Raw genomic sequence first — 20771 nt, 5'->3', positions numbered from 1 at the left:
GCAGAAAGATGAGAACTTAAAACAGTTACATAAAAAGGCATTTATAGACAAGGAGAGTGAATACATCCCTGTGTGTTATTACTTAACAAATGATGCCCTAATGAGGAAACACATGCAAGCAGATGAGAAATGGGCAGGGATTCATCAAATTGTTTTGCCAGCAGGGTATAGAAAGAAGGTGCTGCGAGTCGCACATGAGCTACTATGTGGACGTCATTTAGGGGTGAGGAAAACACAAGTTAAAATACAAAGACATTTTTACTGGCCTGGATTACACAAGGATGTAGTTGAATTTTGCCAGACGTGCCATACATGTCAGCTAATCGGAAAACCACAGGCAGTAATAAAACTTCTATCTTTAATACCTATTCCAGCATTTGACAAATCTTTCACAGGAGTCTTGATTGATTGCGTTGGTCCCCTACCTCAAACAAAAAGTGGGCATAAGTTTATTAACAATAATGGATGGGCCGACAAGATTTCCAGAGGCAATCCCATTATGCAACATCCCAGGTAAAAGTCTTGTAGAAGAATTACTTAATTTTTTTACGAGATATGGACTACCAATAGAGATCCAGTCAGATCAAGGATCAAATTTCACATCCAAATTATTCAAGGAGGTTATGGATAACATGGGAATAAAGCAATTCAAATCTACTGCGTCCCATCCAGAATCGCGGGGAATGTCAGAGAGATGGCATGAAACACTGAAGACCACATTGAGGGCTTATTGTCAGCATTATCCAGATGATTGGGATGAAGGTATTTCATTTGTACTTCTTTCGATCAAAGATGCACCAAATGAATTGATCAAATTCAGTCCATTTGAATTAATTTTTGGGCATGAATTAAGAGGACTGTTAATAGTTTCCCCTTAATCAATTTTAAGTCAGAATTCAGTGACCACGCATTTGGACTATGCGTCAAATTTTAGAGGACGATTAAGTAGAGCTAGAGAGTTAGCTGGACACAAGTTGTCAAAAATTGGGATAAATTATTGAGTTAACTTCCACAAGAAAATTAAAAAGACCTCAATGACTTATTACTATGACATGGGGAGATATGCAGAAATAAACTGGGATGTACTGACGTAATTGTACATGATGTAGAGATAAGAGATGCTGTTCTGATTAAGCAACATCCTTATAAGCATAACACTCTAAAGCTGGCATAGGTTCAGGAGGAGATAGAACTCATGCTCCAAGAAGGCTCCTGGGATTGTGTGGATTTTACCGAACATTTGCGCCAAATTTTAGCAGTGTGGCTGCTCCACTCACCGAGTTGTTAAAAAAGGGCAAGACGTTTCAGTGGACAGCGGACTATCAAAAGGCATTTGACAGCCTAAAACCTGTGTTAAACACTGCCCCAGTATTAGCCACAATAGATTACACAAAGCCTTTCAAGGTGGCTAACGATCCTAGAGATGTGGGTGTCAGTGCAGTGCTCCTGCAGGTCAGCGATGAGGGAACGGAAAAACCCAACAGGTATTTTTCCAGGAAGCTGAACGTTCATCAAAAGAAATATTCAACGGTGGAGAAAGAAACTTTAAGCTTGGTGTTGGCATTACAATATTTCAATGTTTATACTACCAGCAATTCTTCTGAAACAATCGTATACACTCATGGTAACCCATTGACATTTGTGGGAACATTTAAGGACAAAAACGCCCGACTGTTTAGATGGAGCTTGTTGTTGCAGCCATTCAATTTGACAATTGTGCATGCGACAGGTCGCGAAAACGTGATTGTCGAAGCGCTATCAAGGCTCAAATGAGATACAGAGGTGTTTAGTGGAGGGTATGCCACGGCCTGAATTTGCATATAGTTGTGCATGATTGCATGTGTATAGTTAGTATTGTGTTTATGTGAGTTTAGACTTCTGGCCAGTTTGTTTGAAGGGTTTTAAAAATGAAGCCATCTTTTGATATTGATGGGTGTTTTTTAAGGGGGGAGGTATCACAAAGCTGGTCCCTTTTTTCTAAAAGCTGATCCTTTTCTCAAGGATACTATGTCCTTGGTTTCATCTGGCGGGTCGTAAACATCTCCCGGCTCCGATTAGACTGGTTTGGTACAGAGATTAAAGGGTACTGAGAGGCCTTTTTGTTTATATGTAAACAGATGAGAGTTCAGGCCAAAGTAGTCATGTTTTAGAAGTGACATGTATAATGAAAGGGGAGTGGTCAGCTCTCTAGCTAGGCAGCTCAGTCCAGAACTAGAGGGGGAGTTCAACAGTGAGCTGTGTGGAAACAGGCTCTCTCTCTCTCTCTTTCTGCCCTTCTGACTTCAACTAGTAAGCATCTGTTACTTTTTTTTACTGTATTTTTGGGGGGGGGGGGTTGCTTAGTGGGACTGTTGTGTATAATCAGAACAGCATAATTTAGTGTCATTTGGATAGACTGAGTTCTGTAGGAGTTCTTTATTCTGTTCTTTGTGTTTCATTGTGAAATTTTGTGAATTAACTTTTAACAATAAATTGACAATTGTGCATGCGACAGGTCGCGAAAATGTGATTGTCGAAGCGCTATCAAGGCTCAAATGAGATACAGAGGTGTTTAGTGGAGGGTATGCCACGGCCTGAATTTGCATATAGTTGTGCATGATTGCATGTGTATAGTTAGTATTGTGTTTATGTGAGTTTAGACTTCTGGCTGGTAGTCAACCTAGCTACCTCACTCCGGGTAATTTTCACTGTACACTTACCGAAACAAATTGCGGAGTTATGGTCTGGGCTGTCTTCTTAAGAATGTTTTGGGTGGTCCGGCCTAGTCCCTAACACATGGGTTTGAATCCCACCATAGTAGATGGTAAAACTTAAATTCAATAAAAATTTGGAATAATGTTGACCACGTGACCACTGTCGCTTGTCATAAAAACCTATCTGGTTCACTAATGTCCTTTAAGGAAGGAAATCTGCCATTATTAACTGGTCTAGTCTATATGTGACTCCATACAACAGAAATGTAGTTGACTCTAAAAGTGTTCTGAACAACATATGGTGGCCTAGCCAGGGACAGCTACATCCTAACAATTTTTTTTTAAATACACTGGGAATGGGATCACACATAGCAGACAAAACTTAAAACAGAAATGGACAATATCATACTTTTGCATACTTTATATGAGGAGAGGCAAAATAAAATACAAACCACATTTCTAAGCAGAGAAACTTAGAGATAAATGAAATAGCTCCACAGAAGCCAGTATCCCAAGTCACCCCTTATTTAAACATGCATCGTACTTTCCATTGGTCTGGCTTCCTCAGAGCCAGCTCTCGAGAGACAGACCATCTGACATCCCTGTTTATATCTGTCAGCCAGGGCTCCCTGACTGGATCAAGTTAACAGCCCCAATTAGAAAACTCATATTCTACTCGGCTGACCTCATTACAATCACTACAATAATTGTGCATAAAAGGTTGGAAATAGCATAGCTGTTGAGAAAGCAATTTTAAAGGGAATCCTCAGTTATATATATAAAAAATAGTGAATACAAAAGCAAGGACATTATGATGAATCATTTAAAACAATGGTTCAGTTTCAAGTCCAGAGTTGTGCCAGTTCTAGGCAAACTCCTTTAGGAAAGCTAAAGAGGTTGTAGAAAAGACTTATGACAATTAATGCAGTTAGGACTTCAGTTATGTGGATAGATTGGAGTAGGTAGAATTAGTTTACTTATGAATGAGAAGATTGAAAGCATATTTGATAGATATTTTCAACTTCATGAAGTATTTGCCCTGAGTATCATGGAAGAAATCTTTCTCATGGGCAGAAGGCATTGAGAACTAAATACGAGTTTTAAAATGAGTGGAGAAAAGAAACAAAGACAACATAGGGAAAAATCTTTCTTTAAACAACTGAGAATGTGCTGGAGGTAGAGTTAATTGTGAATTACTGGAAAGAGAAAAATAGGGATATGGGAAAAGGATGGGGGTTCAGACTAACTGAACTGTTCCTGCAGAAGCTGAATTTAATTGAATTTATTGTCACATGTACCGAGGCACAGTGAAAAGCTAACACTGGGCCAATGAGACTCAGGGCTTTCTTCCACACTGTAACCATCCTACAATTCTAACATCTATTTGAAACAACACCACCCCATCTGAGCTGACCTCCCACACAGTATCATCAGTACTCATGTCTCTGAACTGGAATTTGGCTCTTTCTGACTCAGAGGGAAGAGTCTTATTAACTGAGGCGTGGCTGACGCCACAAAGAAATTAAAACATAAGATCTGATTACTGTCAGGAAATGCATTGGCATTATATAATGATGCACCAGCCCTGTGTGCCTCAAGGGTTCAGGGTCTGGTGTCTTATACAACTGAAATGTTTGTCTCAGCTTAGCAGCAGTGTTTCGAATGGCCAACTCCAATCAGATAAGGCAGACTGAAGCTTGTGCAAGATATTGTCAGGTTGTTCTTACACTAGACTCTGAAATACACACATCAATGTCTTTACTTCCACTTATAAACAATGCAGAAATAAAATGTAAAACAGTATCTCCCTGAAACAATAATTGCTAATGTCCTACTGAGAAATCACTCAACGTGTGCAGTATTTTATGTCTTAGACCATCAAGTCTTGTGTCACTATCACCACACATCTTTCTTTTTCATTATGCTGCTCTGCTGAATACAGTATGCGCATTTCAATGTCTAAATTTAATATGACGGCACAATACCTGAGGTCTTCTTGACATTCAGAGACTTGAACATCAAACTTCTCAATAATATGAAAACTGTTCAAATTGTCTAAACATTTTCAAGTCGTAGAAATAAAATTTGTACATACGAGCTAAACACTCTACTTTTTCATTATACCTCAATTGTGGTGATAAAAGATGGACTAGATTTTGTGGTGAACAACAGTCATCACTGTTGGTCTCAACAAAAGTCTGCAGGCTACTCAAATGTGGAACACATCAGAGTTGAGCCTAATCATACACTTACCTGATATTTACAGATATGTGTTTCCATCACGAGTCAAAGATTAGCGATTAGAAACAAGCCCTCTGGCTAATTAGTTTCCAAGTCAGCACCATCCTTATGACCTGTCCCACCTGCCAATCTTCCTTCCCACCTATCCGCTCCACCCTCCTCTCCAACCTATCACCTTCATCCCCACCTCCATCCACCTATTGTACTCTTGGATACCTTCTCCCCAGCCACACTCACCTCCCATTTATGTCTCCACCCTGGAGGCTCCCCGCTTTATTCTTGATGAAGGGCTTTTGCCCAAAACGTTGATTTTCCTGCTCCTCGGATGCTGCCTGACCTGCTGTGCATTTCCAGCACCACTCTAATCTAGACTCTGATCTCCAGCATCTGCAGTCCTCACTTTTGCCTAATTAGTTTCCAATCCTGATCAAAGGACCCTGCAGCAACTCTATTAGTAACCAACGTAGGACTTTCATGACTTGTATGGTTTACTGATTCAGCACAAAATTCAGTTCAGAAATCGCAAGTCTACATTGCTATCATTGAGGCCAATTTGTGGAACGAAACACTAACGGCACAATTCTTAGAACTCCAATGTCTCTTCAGACTAGTCATTATCTTAAAGTATTATAGAGCTTCTACCAAGATCGATCCCGTACATTACTCCAAGATATGCTCCATATAATTAAAATGAATGCAGCCCAGTTATCTTAACTATGTGAATTTCATAATGCATCATTTTTTCATTCTTTTACAGTCTTTTTATACAATGGGAGTGGAGTGTGATCAGATCTCAGTGCTACTCTTAAACAAGTCACTTGTGATTATGTTTCTCTTTTTACACACAAAAAAGGGATCATGCCAGTTTATTTTGGAAGTAATGATCTATTCATGTGGAGGAATGGTATCAGAGCACATAGTTTTGAAATGGGCAATTTCTAAAATAAACTTTGATTCAATAGATAGAGAATAATCAAGCATACTCCAGCTTACATGAAAGAATATTTCTCTGCGAAGTGAGAGTGACTTATTCGGTGCATTTTGTTTTCTCCCTCTGAGAAACTTCTCATTTCAGTGGAGAATCACAATGCACAGATGATGTGTAGGATGTATTGCATTGCTGTTTCCCACTTCTACTAAATTTCTTTATCTCCTTTCTGAAGACTGAGTCACAGGGAGTATGGTTCCACATGCTGTACAATGCATTGTCCAACGTATGAGCCTAGGTGGCAAGTGCCAGCAGATTATTTGACACCACATTAAGTTATTAACCTTCCTCATCTAACACAGCAGCTAGATACTTTTCAGTGGAGATCACAGTTTGATGTAGCAGCTATTAAGTGATTTCAGCTCTCCCTCGTTCAATGAATGTTGAAAGTTAACGGCACTGTCCTAACCATTGTCTCATCTAATATGAGCAGCTAATTCTAAACAGAAATCATACCTCAGGCCTCAGAATTCTCAAACACATAATGAGTCAATTACTCAGCATGAGAGCACTCATTCTGACAGAAATGATGAGAGATAGATTTGCATTATTACATGATGTTGACAAGGACAGTAAGCCATGTTTCACATAGACAAATCTGCTGCATTCTCCATAAAACTAAATTGACAGAATGCCACTGTTTAATGTTGTGCAGAAAAAACTAATCTCACTTTTGCATTTACAACAACTACAAAGCACACAGTTCACAGATCATTTTCAGTGGAAGAGCAGGTTATTTTCTGCCATGCCATTCAAAATAACAAAGCCCAGTGACATAATAAATTTGATTAACATACCTTGTATTGGAAAAGGAATAACCCACAAAATAGACTGTAAATATCTGCTGTTAATAGGGAGAGGTTGACAGCGGTGGCACTGCTTCGTTTAATGACTACAGGCATGAAGCTGTATAGACCAAACATACAGGCACTGAAACCAATATAGAGAAGTCCTGGAGAAGAGAGCAGAAAAAGTCATTAGGACATTTTCCAAAGAGAAAAAGAAACATAATCGGTGCAGTTTCAAAGCTCTTAGAATGCAGCTAAAGCTGCTACTTTCAATGACCTATTCAATAGGTGCTATAAGATTATTTAATGAACACTTCCAGTTTGAATGATTATAATCCAAAGGGCATAACCAGTGATACAAAACAGAGAAAAAAAAATCACAATTTGAGGACATATTGTGGAATCCAATGGGACTGTTTCAGATTTAATGAGGGAAAAGTAAGTAAAAGACAAATGTTTCATTTTGCTATTCAAAGTTTGGACTTCTGCATGCCCAGGTAACCACCTGACTCATCACTCAGAATCACTTTTACAACATAATGCTTCCCAAATGTTTCCAGCTTAATTTTACTTATTAGCTTTCCCTTGTTAAAAAAAGCAAAGTATTTTGCAAATAGTTATTGATTAGGAAGGCGAAAGCACACATCAGAAGTAATAAGGCATTGCTCATTGAAATTACTAATTTATAATATTAAAATAGAGGACAAACTCACTAACATTAAAATTTATACTCTTCTTTTAAAATTGACAGTTAGGTATGATTACTTATAATGGATGAGATTAAAACACTACTATTATGGGATTTAAAAAACTTCAAAGGAAGAAAAATCTGATTAAATATTTTTCCAATTTCTAATTTTTAATTTTGTAAAATCGATTTTCTCAGAATCATATGTATATGCTGATGAATATTAAAGAGCAGATATTTAACAACTAAGTTTCTTTAAGAACAGACAAGTTTTAAACAAAATATGTGAACACTACCTTAAAGCAAATTTTCATCTTTTTTTTCCTCTTGTGAAATGTGGATGTCGATGGAAAGGCTGAATTACCCTTCAATTGAATAGCATTCAAGGCCATTTCAGTTGACAACTAAGAGTTGCCTACATTGCAATGTATGTAGAGTTGCATGGCTCCTGCGCGAAACATCGATTTTCCTGCTCCTCGGATGCTGCCTGACCTGCTGTGCTTTTCCAGCACCACTCTAATCTTGAGTTGCACATAGGTCAGTTCTGAGCAACGATCACCGGTTAACTCTGATTTCTCTTCACAGATGCTGTCAAGCCTGCTGAGCTTTTCCAGCAACTTCTGTTTTTGTTTCTGAATAACAGCCTGACTGGGTAAGGATCGAATATTTCCTTCTCAATGTTAGTGAACGCAATGGGCTTTTCTTTAACAAGAGATGGTAGTTTTATGGCCACCATTACTGAGATTAGCTTTATTTTCCAGATATTAATAATCTAATTTAATTTAAATTCCATCAGTTGCCATGGTGGGATTTGAACTCCCTGTCACCACAGTAGCATGGCTTCTGAATTACCAGGCTAGTGCCATTATCACTGCAACACTGTCACTTCTAGATAACTATAGACGTGGGAGGCTCTGCGTCTTTCACTTCTGGTATATGACCTTGTATTCAGGCCGAATTGACAAGATGAAAAATCTCAGCTTTCTACTTTTTGTAGGATTCCATACAAAATGAGTTTGGCTGTTTCAGGATGATTCCTAGTTAGTAAGAATAAAAAAGCTCAATTTCTAATTTGGCAATTGGCAATCTTATTTGCGATGGAATATGTAGGAAAATAAGAATCTACACCATGTTCAAGAAGGGACAGCCTGACTGATCTGAGTTGATGTTAATGTTCATTGTAGAACCAAGAACACGTCTCTCCACTAGACAATAGTGTAGTGGTAATGTCATTTGACCAGCAACCCACAAGACTAGGTTAATGCTCTAGCAGCAAGGATTTAGATCCCACCACAGTAACGGGTGATTTACAGTTCAATTAAAATTAAATCTAGATTTGGAAGTTAGAAACAGTGACCATAAACGTATTGCTATAAGAACACACATTCTTTAGGGAGAAGATCTGCCATCTTCAACTAAGCTGGCCTACATGTGACTCCAGACCCACAGTAATGTAGTTCCATTTTAAATGTCCTCTGAAATGACTGAATTAGCTAATAGATTCAGAGGTAATTAGGAATGGCCAACAAATGCTCACTTTGCCAGCAACAATATCATCCCACAAAAAACAAAGAAGAAAAAAAAGACTTAAACTGAGTGGTAGTGCTTGGCACTGAATGCGTGTAATTTCCTGTATTAAGAGTCTTTAGATTTTGATGCGTTTTTGTTATCCTGTCCTAATTAATAACAATTTTGTAGTTATTGCTTTCTCTTGGGCTTACTGTGTGAAAGAAGTGATAGCAGGAATTAGCACCAAAAAGCAGAAAGTACTGAAAATACACAATAAATTGATCAGCTCTGGAAGTGGGCAGGCAGGCCAGCATTTATGAGTGCAGGCTTAAGAAAACTTACCTGATGTGTTACCCTAACTTCTCTTCCAACAACACTTTCAATTTTAGCTCCAGTGATTTCTTTTTGTGTTTATTATCTACTCAGTTGTGGGTGTACAGAATGGTTGCCCCACGTGATACATTCTAATTAGCTCATGTGAGGGTCAATTTTCATCTTCAGAACTGACAAAAGAAAATCTGGGGACTATATTCATGGATGTCCTTCCATTTGGCAGATAGAGGAAGAAATAACCTCAGGGCCTGATTCTGGATCTGAAACTATTACACTCTGTTGTAGAAACTGAAGACTTGAGATTTTACTGAAATCTGGCCTCAGTTTCCCTGTAGCAAGCTATGAGTTGTCTGAGGTCTGCTGAGACATGTGCATGCTTTGCACTTTTTCTGCTCAGTCGCTGGCTAATTTTGTAGAGAGGTCATTAAAGCATAACACATTCAAAGACCTAACACCTCTTCAAAGTAGCTGCCACATACATTCTCAGATTGCATGAGCCAAAATGACATGACAGAAATATCAGCTGTTGTTGGAGTTCTGGACACAGCCCTGGGAAACTGGTATGCTTACTCTAAGTGAGTAAAAAATTAAGACTCCTAATTTCTTTGCATTGGGAAGAATAAGAAAGCTTCCCACAATATGTGCAGGAATTTTATGAATAGATTTTGTTCTCCTGCTTTTGTGATTTTTGCATATTCTTAGATCTTTCCCTGAAGCCTTTTGCCCGAAACACGATTTTCCTGCATCTTAGATGCTCCCTGACCTGCTGGGCTTTTCCAGCACGACACTCTTGACTTAGACCTTTACCTGCTGCTTCCATGAAGGATTGGCAGACAGACAGATAATCTGGTCACAAATATTTGCCAGTTCAGCTCTTGGTTTGATAATCTGGAAGTGTTGCAACCTGTCTGCAGTGACTTACTATCTGCGTTTTTCACCCTTCCTTATAAAGAAGCACTGAGTTTCAGTGTCTGCTCCTGACAAGATTGGTGAAAGTAAAAATGTGGCATTTGAGCAACTGCAGATAAAATCCCAAATACTGCCACTTTATGGCATCAGGTATAATGCTCTATCCACTGAATCAACACATTGTGATTGCCTCAGTTTCATCCATCATCTCATAAATATCTGGACACAGCAGACTTCTGTCAGTGTTCAGGAAAGGACAAGCAGCTCGTGTGTTATTACACAACATGATAATCGTGGTGTTACACGGAAGCATAACATCAGTTTGACTGCGAGGATTTATCAGAACACTGATTGAGAATGACAATCACCAAGAATTAGTTTCCATTAGTTATCATGTCACCTTGATGATGTGGCAATCTAACCCAATCCACTTCATTACTAAAACCTAAATCATGGTCTTATCTTGTCTCTATTACTCAAGTGTCTTCATAGCACACCATTAATATGTTATTTTGGCATGAAAAATCAGAATAGGGAAAATGAAATCAGTTTTTCCAAGCTTCAGTAACATTTCATAAAATTACTCTACATATTCAATCACTAGCATGCATTAGCACCACCAAAGTTATCACACTAATAGCATCAACTCATTTGATTTGGATATGTGCTAAAATAATATGCAATTTCTTAAAAATAACTCTTAAATTATTAAAGCCAAATCATCAATTTCAAGGCTCAGAGGATTATGAGGTGCCAAAAAAATCCTATTTTCATGTTGTTAATAGTTTGAAAAACACATTTTCTCCAAAACTCAAGTTACGCTGAAGTAAATTTGGAATACCAGGACTATTTTCTCATCTATTATAATTAATATACACAACTGAGAAGAAAAGATTCTAGTAAGGGGATAAGCAACCATGATTAATCTAGGAAATTAAGGGTAGCATCAATTGAAAAGAAAAAATGCAATGTAACAAAGATTGGTGGTAAGCCAGAGGATTTGGAAAGTTTTAAAAACAAAAGGCGGCCAAAAAAGGGAGAAAATAAACTTTGAGAGTGAAATGTTAAGCAATATCAAGACAGACAGCAAGAGCTTGATTAAATACATAAGAAGTGATACCAAGTGAGTATAGGCCCCCGTACAGAATTAGGCATGGGAAATAACAATGGGGATCCTGGAAATGGCAGAGGAGTTGAACATATATTTGCATCTGCGTTCATGGTGGAGGATACTAATAGCATTACAGAAAATAATCAATAATCAAGGGGTAAAAGTGGGAAAGAAAATTAATATAGTAACTATCACTGGAGAAAAAACGCAAGTGAAACTAATGGGGCTCAAGACTAATAAGTCCCTTGGACCTGATGAGATGCATTCTAGCATGTTAAGCAAGAAGCAATAGAGGGTGCACTGGTCGTAATCTTCCAAGAATCATTAGATTCTAGAAAAGTAACAGAGGATTGGAAAACTGCTGATGTAACATCTTTATTCAAAAAGGGGAGGAGAAAAAAATAAAACAGCTAGCTAAAGGCCAGTTTATTTAAACTGTTATTGGCAGGATACTAGCATCTATTATAAAAGATGTGATAACAGAGCGTTTAGAAACAGAGTCAGCAAGGGTTCATGAAGAGTAAATCATGCTTGACAAGCAAATGAGGTGTCTTTAAAGAGGTAACAAGCATAATAAAGGCAAAACAAACCAACCAATATATTTGGATTTCTAGAAGATGCTTGATAAGGTCCCACATGTTAAGCTACTTAGTAAGATAAGAGCCCAAGGTGTGGTGAAAGTACAGTAGCATGGGTAGACGATGGGCTAACTAACAGAAGGCAAAGAATTGGTATAAGGGAGGCATTTTCAAGATAGCAACTTGTAATTAGTGGAGTGCCACAGAGATCCATTGCTGGGAGGACAATTAATTATAACATATGTTAATGACTTGGAGGAGTTCAGTGAATGTACTGTCCCCAGGTTTGCAGATGACACAAATAGGTGGGGGGGAGGGGGTGCAAGTGATGAGGATGACAAAATAAGTTTAAAGTGGGATATAGACAAATTGAGTGGACAAAAACTTGATAGATAGAATATAATGTGAGGTGATGCATTTTGACAGGAAGAATAGAGGATTGAAACATCATTTGAATGGAGAAAAACTGTAGAAAACTGCAGCAGGAGGGATTTGAAAGCTCTCATGTATAAATCACAAAGAGCTAACATACAAGTTAGAAAGGCAAATGGAATGTGGGCCTTAATTTCAAAGGGAATGATGTATATAAATAAGGAAATCTTGCTAAGGATATATAAAGCACCGGTCAGACCATGCCTGGAATATCTTAGGAAAGGGATACTGGCATTGGAGGTCAGTAGTTCATGGTAGACTAGCATTCAACAAATGAAGCCTGTCCCAAAATGACTGAACATAAAACAATAGGACACAGGTGCAGAAATAGGCTATTTGCCCCTTCAAGCCTGCTCTGCCATTCAATGAAATCACTGTTGACCTGATAGTCCTCAGCTCCATTTTCCTGCCTTTTCCCTGTAACTCTTGATTCCTTATTGATTAAAAATCTGTCTGCCATAGTAGACCAAGTGTCAGCAGCACTCTGCAGTAAAGCAGATTCACCACCCTTTGTAAGAGAAGAAATTCCATCCATGACCCTATCCCCAGCATAAGATTCAGTTCAAAATCACTGCAAGGCTGGACATCGAGGCTCCTCAAGTAAAATGCCCACTTATTAACCTCGTATTTTCAGACAAGAGGAAAATCATTACCGATCACTGTAAAAACCCTATAATACTAAACACAATTAAAGTTTGGAATATAATGCGGCAAAATGAGGGCAACTCACATAAAACATCCCCCTATGCGCCGATAGTGGGAGCATGGATTTTCCAACCAGGGTTTACAGATGCCACTTTTAAACTCTGGAGATCCAGGGGTATCTCATGTCTAGGGGACCTATTTAAAGATGGGGTCCTGATGTCTTTTGAACAGCTGCGTCAGAAATTCGGATTACCTAATGGAGACCTCTTTCGATACTTCCAAATTTGAGATTATATACAGAAGAAGACTATGTTATTAGATAGTCTTTATAAATCATATACAGAATGTAGAGTACTACGACTAATGGGGGTATTTTCCATCAGTACTATTTATCATTTACTACATGATGAAGTATCGGGAGATATGGACAATCTGCTTAAAACATGAGATCAGGAATTGGGACTAGAAATCTCTATAGAAACGTGGAATGACATTTGGGAAAACGCCAGAAGAATCACTATCTGTAACAGAACTCAGGCTATCTAGCTGAAGATACTTCATAGGGCCCATATAGCACCGGATCGATTGGCATAATTTAAGGCAGGACCATCTCCAATGTGTCCCAAATGTAAAGTAGAGGTGGGCACTCTTGCCTATGGACCTGTCATAAGATCCGTAGATACTGGACTAAAGTAGCAAGTACCCTGACAGAAATTTTAGGAACGGAAATTAAAGTGGGGAAGAGACTATTTTCTATTCTCTCTTTCTGTGCAAGGAAAAATATTTTGGTAAACTGGGTGGCTGAAGGCCCCCGGACTTTCAAATTGGCACAGATCAATTATGGAATGTATTCCCCTTGACTTTCTTACAAATATGGTGCACTGAAAGACCAAATTATTTCCTAAAATATGGCAGCCCTTCTTGAATTATATGAATACAGATATTTCGGCTATCCTAACAAGGGCTTTTATTTAATTGAGATGGTGAACCTGGCTGGTCCGGGGCCCCTTGGGAGAGGAATCCCGCACGAATACGGGTTTTGTTACGTTTGATGTTAACACATTCCGAGCATGTATCTCACTACCCAATTTCTGTGTTATCCGTTGCTTTTTTTTTCTTTCTCTTATTTGAATAATGTAAGAAACTTAAATAGACACTCTGGTTAGTTATAGGTTAGATTAGTAGTTAGTTGAGTTTTGTTTTTTTTTCTTTCTCGGTATTTTTCTTTTGTTAAATTTTGGTTATTATATATTTAAGATTTAATTGTATATCAATGTTTGTACTTGAGAGTTTTGTTTATTTTTGTAAACTTGTAAAAATTTTAAATTTTTAATAAAAATATCTATTTAAAAAATCAGTGCAAACCTGTATAAAAGTCATTAGGTGGAAGAATTAGTATGGCCATAAAAAAGCTTTCTTTTTTCATTGAATGGGACATTTTTTTCAAAACGAGGAGTATGCAATCATTATTTAGATTTATGATTATGATTTCATTTTTTTTAGTTATTTTGAAATTTGAGATAATCACACCCTACAGAGTTGTCAAATGATGGACAAATGCAGAACAAAGCATTTGCCCTCAAGATAAAAAAAAATACAACAAAGTCTTTTCTCATTCCCCTACAGACAGTTCTCCTGGAATGTCGGAGTTGTGTTCTAGCAAAACCTTACTTAATGGAAAATCACTTCATAGAAATTACGGGGCTTATGGGAAAAGTGGGGTATGGGGCAGCCCACCAAAAAATAACACTCACCATTATTCAAAAAATCACCTAAAAGCTTAACACAAAGTACAGCCTAAATGAAGGTTTAAATCATATTTATTAACAAAAGTAAATTTAACACTGAAAAAATACTGTTAATGTAGGGACAGAAAGCCATCTACATCATCACCTTCCGGTACAGTTATGGTTGCAGAAGTGGATGGCTATGGTTGGTTGTCTTCTGATTGTTTCTTGAGGATTGGTTTAGGTTGTGTGATATGTAGGTACAAGATCAAATTAGAAAGGCAAATGGTATGTGTAAGAGTAATGCAGTCCTGCAGGAATTATGCAAGAATATTCTGGTCTCAGACAGACAGCAATGAACATTCATTAGTTTAATTTTGAGGAGAAACTGCTGAATGTGTAGTGCTGTACCTCCCACATGTTCTGATGGCAGCTGACATTGGTGCATGAGCAGAACGAAGCGTGCAAAACGATCACAGCTGGCATTGCGCTATTGTGAACAGAGAATAAGCAATCTCGAAAATACCATTCCCTAATTCTTCAGCAACGTTAGCCAAATTACGCTGCTGAAACATGCTTTATATGAGAACTACCTGTATTTTTAGCCATGGGGATCATGACCTACCCACACTTGGTCCCATTAAAGCAGGTATCCTGCCTTTTTATTGAATTGATTGTGTCTTCAGCCACAAGTGACCCATGATCATGTTTACAGGGCTAGCACATGTTTCGTCATGCTTCTAGATCTTAAAGGCAAACCATCCTTTTTAAAGGAAAGTTGCAGTGAATGAAAAGCCACTGCTGGTGACTGCTAGTGTTCAATTGCCTGCAGTTAGAAACAAAATAAATGGAGCACCAGATCAAATACAGCGCTTCTAAGTTCAATTATATAAGTCATGTGGATGTGAATATAGAGAAAGAGACGAAGGCCCAGATTTTTGATCTCTGGTCAAATGCACAGCATTGTAAGAATTCCTGACCCTGTGAACCTTGCCTTTAAAAATAATTGCCCTGATTTTTTTTTTGACCTAGGGATGCAATCCATATTAGGAGTTGGGGAACGGAGATGATTCCAGAAGAACTGAGGAGACTACTGGGTGCACAGGCAAACTGACAGGAGCAGCTACCATGATGATCCAGAACTTGGTCTATAGTTTAAAAACAAAAGAAAAATTAGCCTGAGCATCCCCCTATTTCCCATCCTCACACATTCCTCTCACATCATCCATGCCAACCTGTGTCATCTCATTCTCCCACCTACCCTCAAGTTCCCCATTTTCACCATGGCACCGTATACCTATCTACTCACTTTGCAGATCCTTTGCTAATTTAGTTTCAAATAAGGCCAATCTATACCCACTGCATATCACCTTCTGTCCTCACAGTTACCATTTCAGTTCACCCAGTACCCGCCATGGGCAGGACACGTGACTATGCAGAGATGAGGTAAGCAAACTTATATAAACTAAGAGTCTATTGCAGACTGAACTACTATTAGAAAGACAATGTAACTCATAAAATAAAACCATTTCATATATTTGCATTCCTTCAACTAAATAATGACTTATGACAATACACATTTATTTCAACTGCATAATACCCTATAACTAGAGGCGTTTAGATTTCATGGTCCTACATCAACACATCCTTAACCACTTGTTGCTGTCAATCAGACAGCAAAGTTGCAGGCACCCTATGAAATAACGAATGGTTATGAAATCAGTAATGTTGCAGTAACTATGTAATACACACCCTCAAGTGTATGTCAATTCAGTGAAGTAGAAACAGTTTTTTGAAAATGCCTGGTTTCAGAGCAAGTCTATTAGATGCTTGGCAGATTGACAGCTCATTTAGACAGTTGATTTTTACAAGTTTGTTGAGGGTTCCAATAAAGTTAATGAGATTAAGTGCATCCACTTTGTGTATTCATTTAAGCCAGTTTTGTCAATTCCAAAGGATACCTGACTTCTCCGAAGGATATCCCCCTCCAATGATAATCGCTCCACATCTACCTCTCACTGGCTTTACAGACTCAGCTATGGGAGCCATAATCACTCAAATACCAAACAACACAATTGCTGCTGCTCCTCCCCTTTCACTTGGCACAGCAGAAGGGGTGGGGATGAGAATGCCTGTATCTCTGGAACGCTATGGAGGAAATGACTCTGTAAAATAAATCCAGCTATGAGAGAGTCTGTCACAGAGAACATTTGGAATGATGACATGGTACTGCAGTGTGGCCCTTCTCAACTCCCACCTCACTCTGATTCTGCTGTTTGGTGATGTGATCATGGCTCTCTTTTCCTTAGCCCAATATACACTTCTGATTTATTGCTTTCAGGTATGCAAACCATGCAGGAGGAAGACAGCATGGCATTACTGATGAAATAGCACAGTCACTTGATCTGACACTTCCAGAACCACTAGCTCAGATCCTGGCACGGTGCAAACTTTAGAGGTTACTGTAAAGTCAGGATCAGTGAGTGGTGAGTCATTGACTACAAGAAACCCAAGTGGAACAGATAGTGCAGGTGCCAGCTTAATGAATATGCACAGATTTGAGAGGAATATAAGAGGGCAGCAGAAGGACTACAATTATATAACCTCATCACATCCGACAACCATCAAACCCTTTTGTTTTATTCACTCATCATACTTTCAACCTTAACCAACAAAACTAAATGAATTACTACTCCTGGATAACAGATATGAAAGATAAATTCTCACCTATCTGCCAATCCCACGGTACCTTTAGCAGTTCCTTATGTTCCATTATAGCCCTGTAATAAAAATAAAGTTAAAATGATTCATAATTTTCTACTTCACTCAAAAAGAAAATTAATGCAAACTTGCCCTTGGAAAAGTAAATCAGAAGTATAAAATGCAACAATACTTCAATACTTCATCAAGTGAAACTGAAAATCAACATCAAATCCAAGGATGCATGTGGTTATTTCAATTTCATTCTAATATCATTAAACAGTTGATCACTTTGAAAAGTTTAATTTTCTATAAGTTCAACCATGGAATTTGAAGCTCTTCCAAAAATCTATAGTTGAGCTCCAAGAAACTGTGCAATAAATATTAGATCTGAAACAAATGACTAGTCATAAACTTCTAGTAACTGTTTGTTGTTACTCACAATTGTTTGAATATATCATGCAGATTTTGCATTGAGAATAATGCCTAACTTACTTAGTTACTGTGTGTAAATAATTCAGTAATTTCCAGAATATGTAGAAACACCATCAAAGATGGAAATCCAAAAGCTGTAATTTGACTTGTCCTGTTCTTTAAAAGACTGCTATAGCCACATTGATAGACTTGGCATTGACAAAGCGTGAAGTTGCGGCATTTATTTTCTTATTCAATATGGCTGCAACTTTTGGGCCTGGTAAGTGCAATTGAAGTTGTTAACCTATACTTACAGTACAGTTAAACTACCTTTCATGTACTGAAAACATATCTTTCCTTCTTAATTCCATTGTTGTTTTACACAATGTTGAATTCAGCTATTGACTAATATTGTATTCCCTGATGTCCTCAATGATCATGAAAGAATCATTAATATTCTCTATATTACATAAAATGCAATATACATCATGATATGGTCTGCTGCTGGTCACCCTGAATGCAGGAATGAAAAGATGGAAGCAATAGGCATTAACACATCTCAAATGAGAAAGGAAGAGCCATTTTCCCACAAATTCCAAATCACTAACAATATTTCAATGCACAAATGATTAAAGTAATAAAGGATCTGAACTTCTATAGTTTTCTCCTAGACTTAGTTTGAACGGGAGATCACATTCATTTTACACAGGAAAGTTCATTTCACTAGGAGTTCTGCTAATTTGCTGCTGGAGATTCCACACAGAAATTCCAGGTGAAGTTTCCCTATGCTGCTTTAGAAAATAATCGTGTGGATTTTACTAAGTGGAACAAAGGAATGGCTATTCATCTCACACACAGTCTCCCAAAGAGTTTCAATGGGCTTGTGTAGAGACCCCAAGTCGTCTGGTGTTAATGTGAATTCTACTGCAGGGATGTATGGCATTTTGCACACTTCAAATAGCAGTAAGGCTCTTCCACCAATCAAACTGAAGAATGCTCAATGAGGCAGGGAGGCTGAAAAGGAGGAACTAACCAAGAGGGAATTTAAATGAGAATCATGGAATAGTTTCCATTGTGAATGTGTCATACCACTTAGTCCCACCAACCATCCCCTCCCCTACTCTTTCTTGCCTGTAAACCTACAAATTTTCTCTCCTTGAGTGCTTATCCAATTCCCTTTTGAAGGAATGTTATTATCGAATCTGGTTCCACAACACCCTCAAGCATTCACCTCCTAAGAATTTTGTTTCCTCAGGTTGCTTTTGGTTATCTTGTCAATCACCTTAAAAGGGTGTCCTGTGGTTCTGCCATTGGGATCAGTTTCTTGCTGTCTAGTCTGTCTAAAAATCCAACCAAAAGCTCTAAAACTACAATCACATGTCTTTCTCTCAGGAGATCAAGCAGATTATAAAATAGGGACGTCAACTGGTTCTGTCAGTTTTATGCCAGGCAGGTTGAAAAATGCCATTGTGAATTTCTGCACACTTACAGGTAATGTCAGCTGTGCCTTGTCATGGTCATGCGCTTTCTAGCAAAAATATTTTACTTAAAGTCAATTTGTATAATTAAGACAAAACCCATTGCCCTGTGCTGAGAAGCTGCCTGAGCAGTGGTCAACAGAGCAGTGGCCAACAGAGCAGTGGCCAGCAGCACAAAATCCAGCTGTCATCATCGGAGGAAGCTGGAAAGAAAATAGGATCTTTAACAAAATGAATCATTCATAATCTAACTTTGCTCATAAGGCTGGATGCCAGGACTAACCAATAACTTCTCAGTACCTGAGTTTCAGATGCAAATAATGGAAAAAAACTCTATGTGATGTATATATTTTTGCAATTTACATCTGATTATAATATATTTGGACATACTAAATGCTGGGAGTAATGGAGATGAATAGCAGACAAATTCAGGGGAGAAACTTAAAATAATTGCATTCAACAAGCACAGGGTACTGAAAAAAGCGTTTAGAATAAAAGTATAAAAGTCCCTAGGTCCTAATGGACATCATCTAGGGTTTAGAAATGGCTGCGGAGCTAGTTGATGTATTGGTTTTACCTCTCCAAAATATCTTAGATTTTGAAAAGTCTCATCAGTTTAGAAAATAATAAACGTGACTCCTCTAGACAGACAGAAACTAAAGGCCAGGTGGAGCAACATGTGTCATAGGGTAAATACTGGAATCTTTTATTAAGGAGGATTAATGAGGCATGTAGAAAATCCAATGGCAACAAAGCAAGGTCAACATGGTTTTGTGAAAGGGAAATCATGTTTGACTCACTTCCTGGATTTTTTTTAAGGAAGTAACAAACAAGGTGCATAAAAGGAAACTTCTCGCTGCAGCATATTTTAGATTTCCAGAAGTTATTTGAGACATGAAAGGTTACAATACAAAATAAGTACTTGTGATGTGGGTAGTAACACAACAGGACAGATAGAGAGTAGCTAACATGAAACACAGAGTAGAAATAAATGGGTACTTTTTAAATTGGCAAGCTGTAACAAGTGGACTAGTACAGGGATCAGTGCTGGCGTACCACGTTATATTTATAAATTGGATGAAGGAACTAATCATACAGCTACTGAATTTTCTGACGATCACCAAGATAGCTAGGAAAATAAATTGTGAAGAGTATATAGAATTCTGCAAAGGGATATACATAGGTTTTTAGTGGCAAAAATTTGCAGATACAGTATGTTGTGGGAAAACATCAAAATATCCACTTTGACAGGAAGAACAGAAAAACAGCATATTATTTAGCTGGAAAGAGATTAGAGAATTCTGAGACTCACAGTGATCTGAGAGGCCTGGCACATGAATCGTATAAAGTTAGCATACAGGTACAGTTTAGAGATTAGGAAGGCAAATGGATGAGATATTTTTCAATAGCTGTAGAGACCATTGTGACACTGTATCTTAGAATATTGTGTACAGGTTTAGACATCCTATTTAAGAAAGGACATCACTGCATTGAGGATCTAAAATCTGGAATAAAAATGTTGTCAGGAATAATCATT

At 38.0% G+C, this 20771-nt stretch overlaps 1 protein-coding gene across 1 annotated transcript in view; it reads right to left on the bottom strand.

The window, feature by feature from the left end:
• The window catches only part of slc35f1 (solute carrier family 35 member F1), a 289021-nt gene that overhangs the window by 27294 nt on the left and 240956 nt on the right, over positions 1–20771 (bottom strand). Inside the window, exons 6-7 of the mRNA XM_072555876.1 lie at positions 17370–17422; positions 6720–6874 (exon numbers count right to left, since the gene is read on the bottom strand). Of these exons, the coding sequence (XP_072411977.1) occupies positions 6720–6874; positions 17370–17422 (208 nt within the window). The remainder of the gene's footprint in view (positions 1–6719; positions 6875–17369; positions 17423–20771) is intronic.

Source organism: Chiloscyllium punctatum, chromosome 3 (genome assembly GCF_047496795.1).
Source record: "Chiloscyllium punctatum isolate Juve2018m chromosome 3, sChiPun1.3, whole genome shotgun sequence".
Taxonomy (NCBI): domain Eukaryota; kingdom Metazoa; phylum Chordata; class Chondrichthyes; order Orectolobiformes; family Hemiscylliidae; genus Chiloscyllium; species Chiloscyllium punctatum.
The sequence above is the reverse complement of the archived record's forward strand: the minus strand, read 5'-3'. Positions and strand labels throughout refer to the sequence as shown.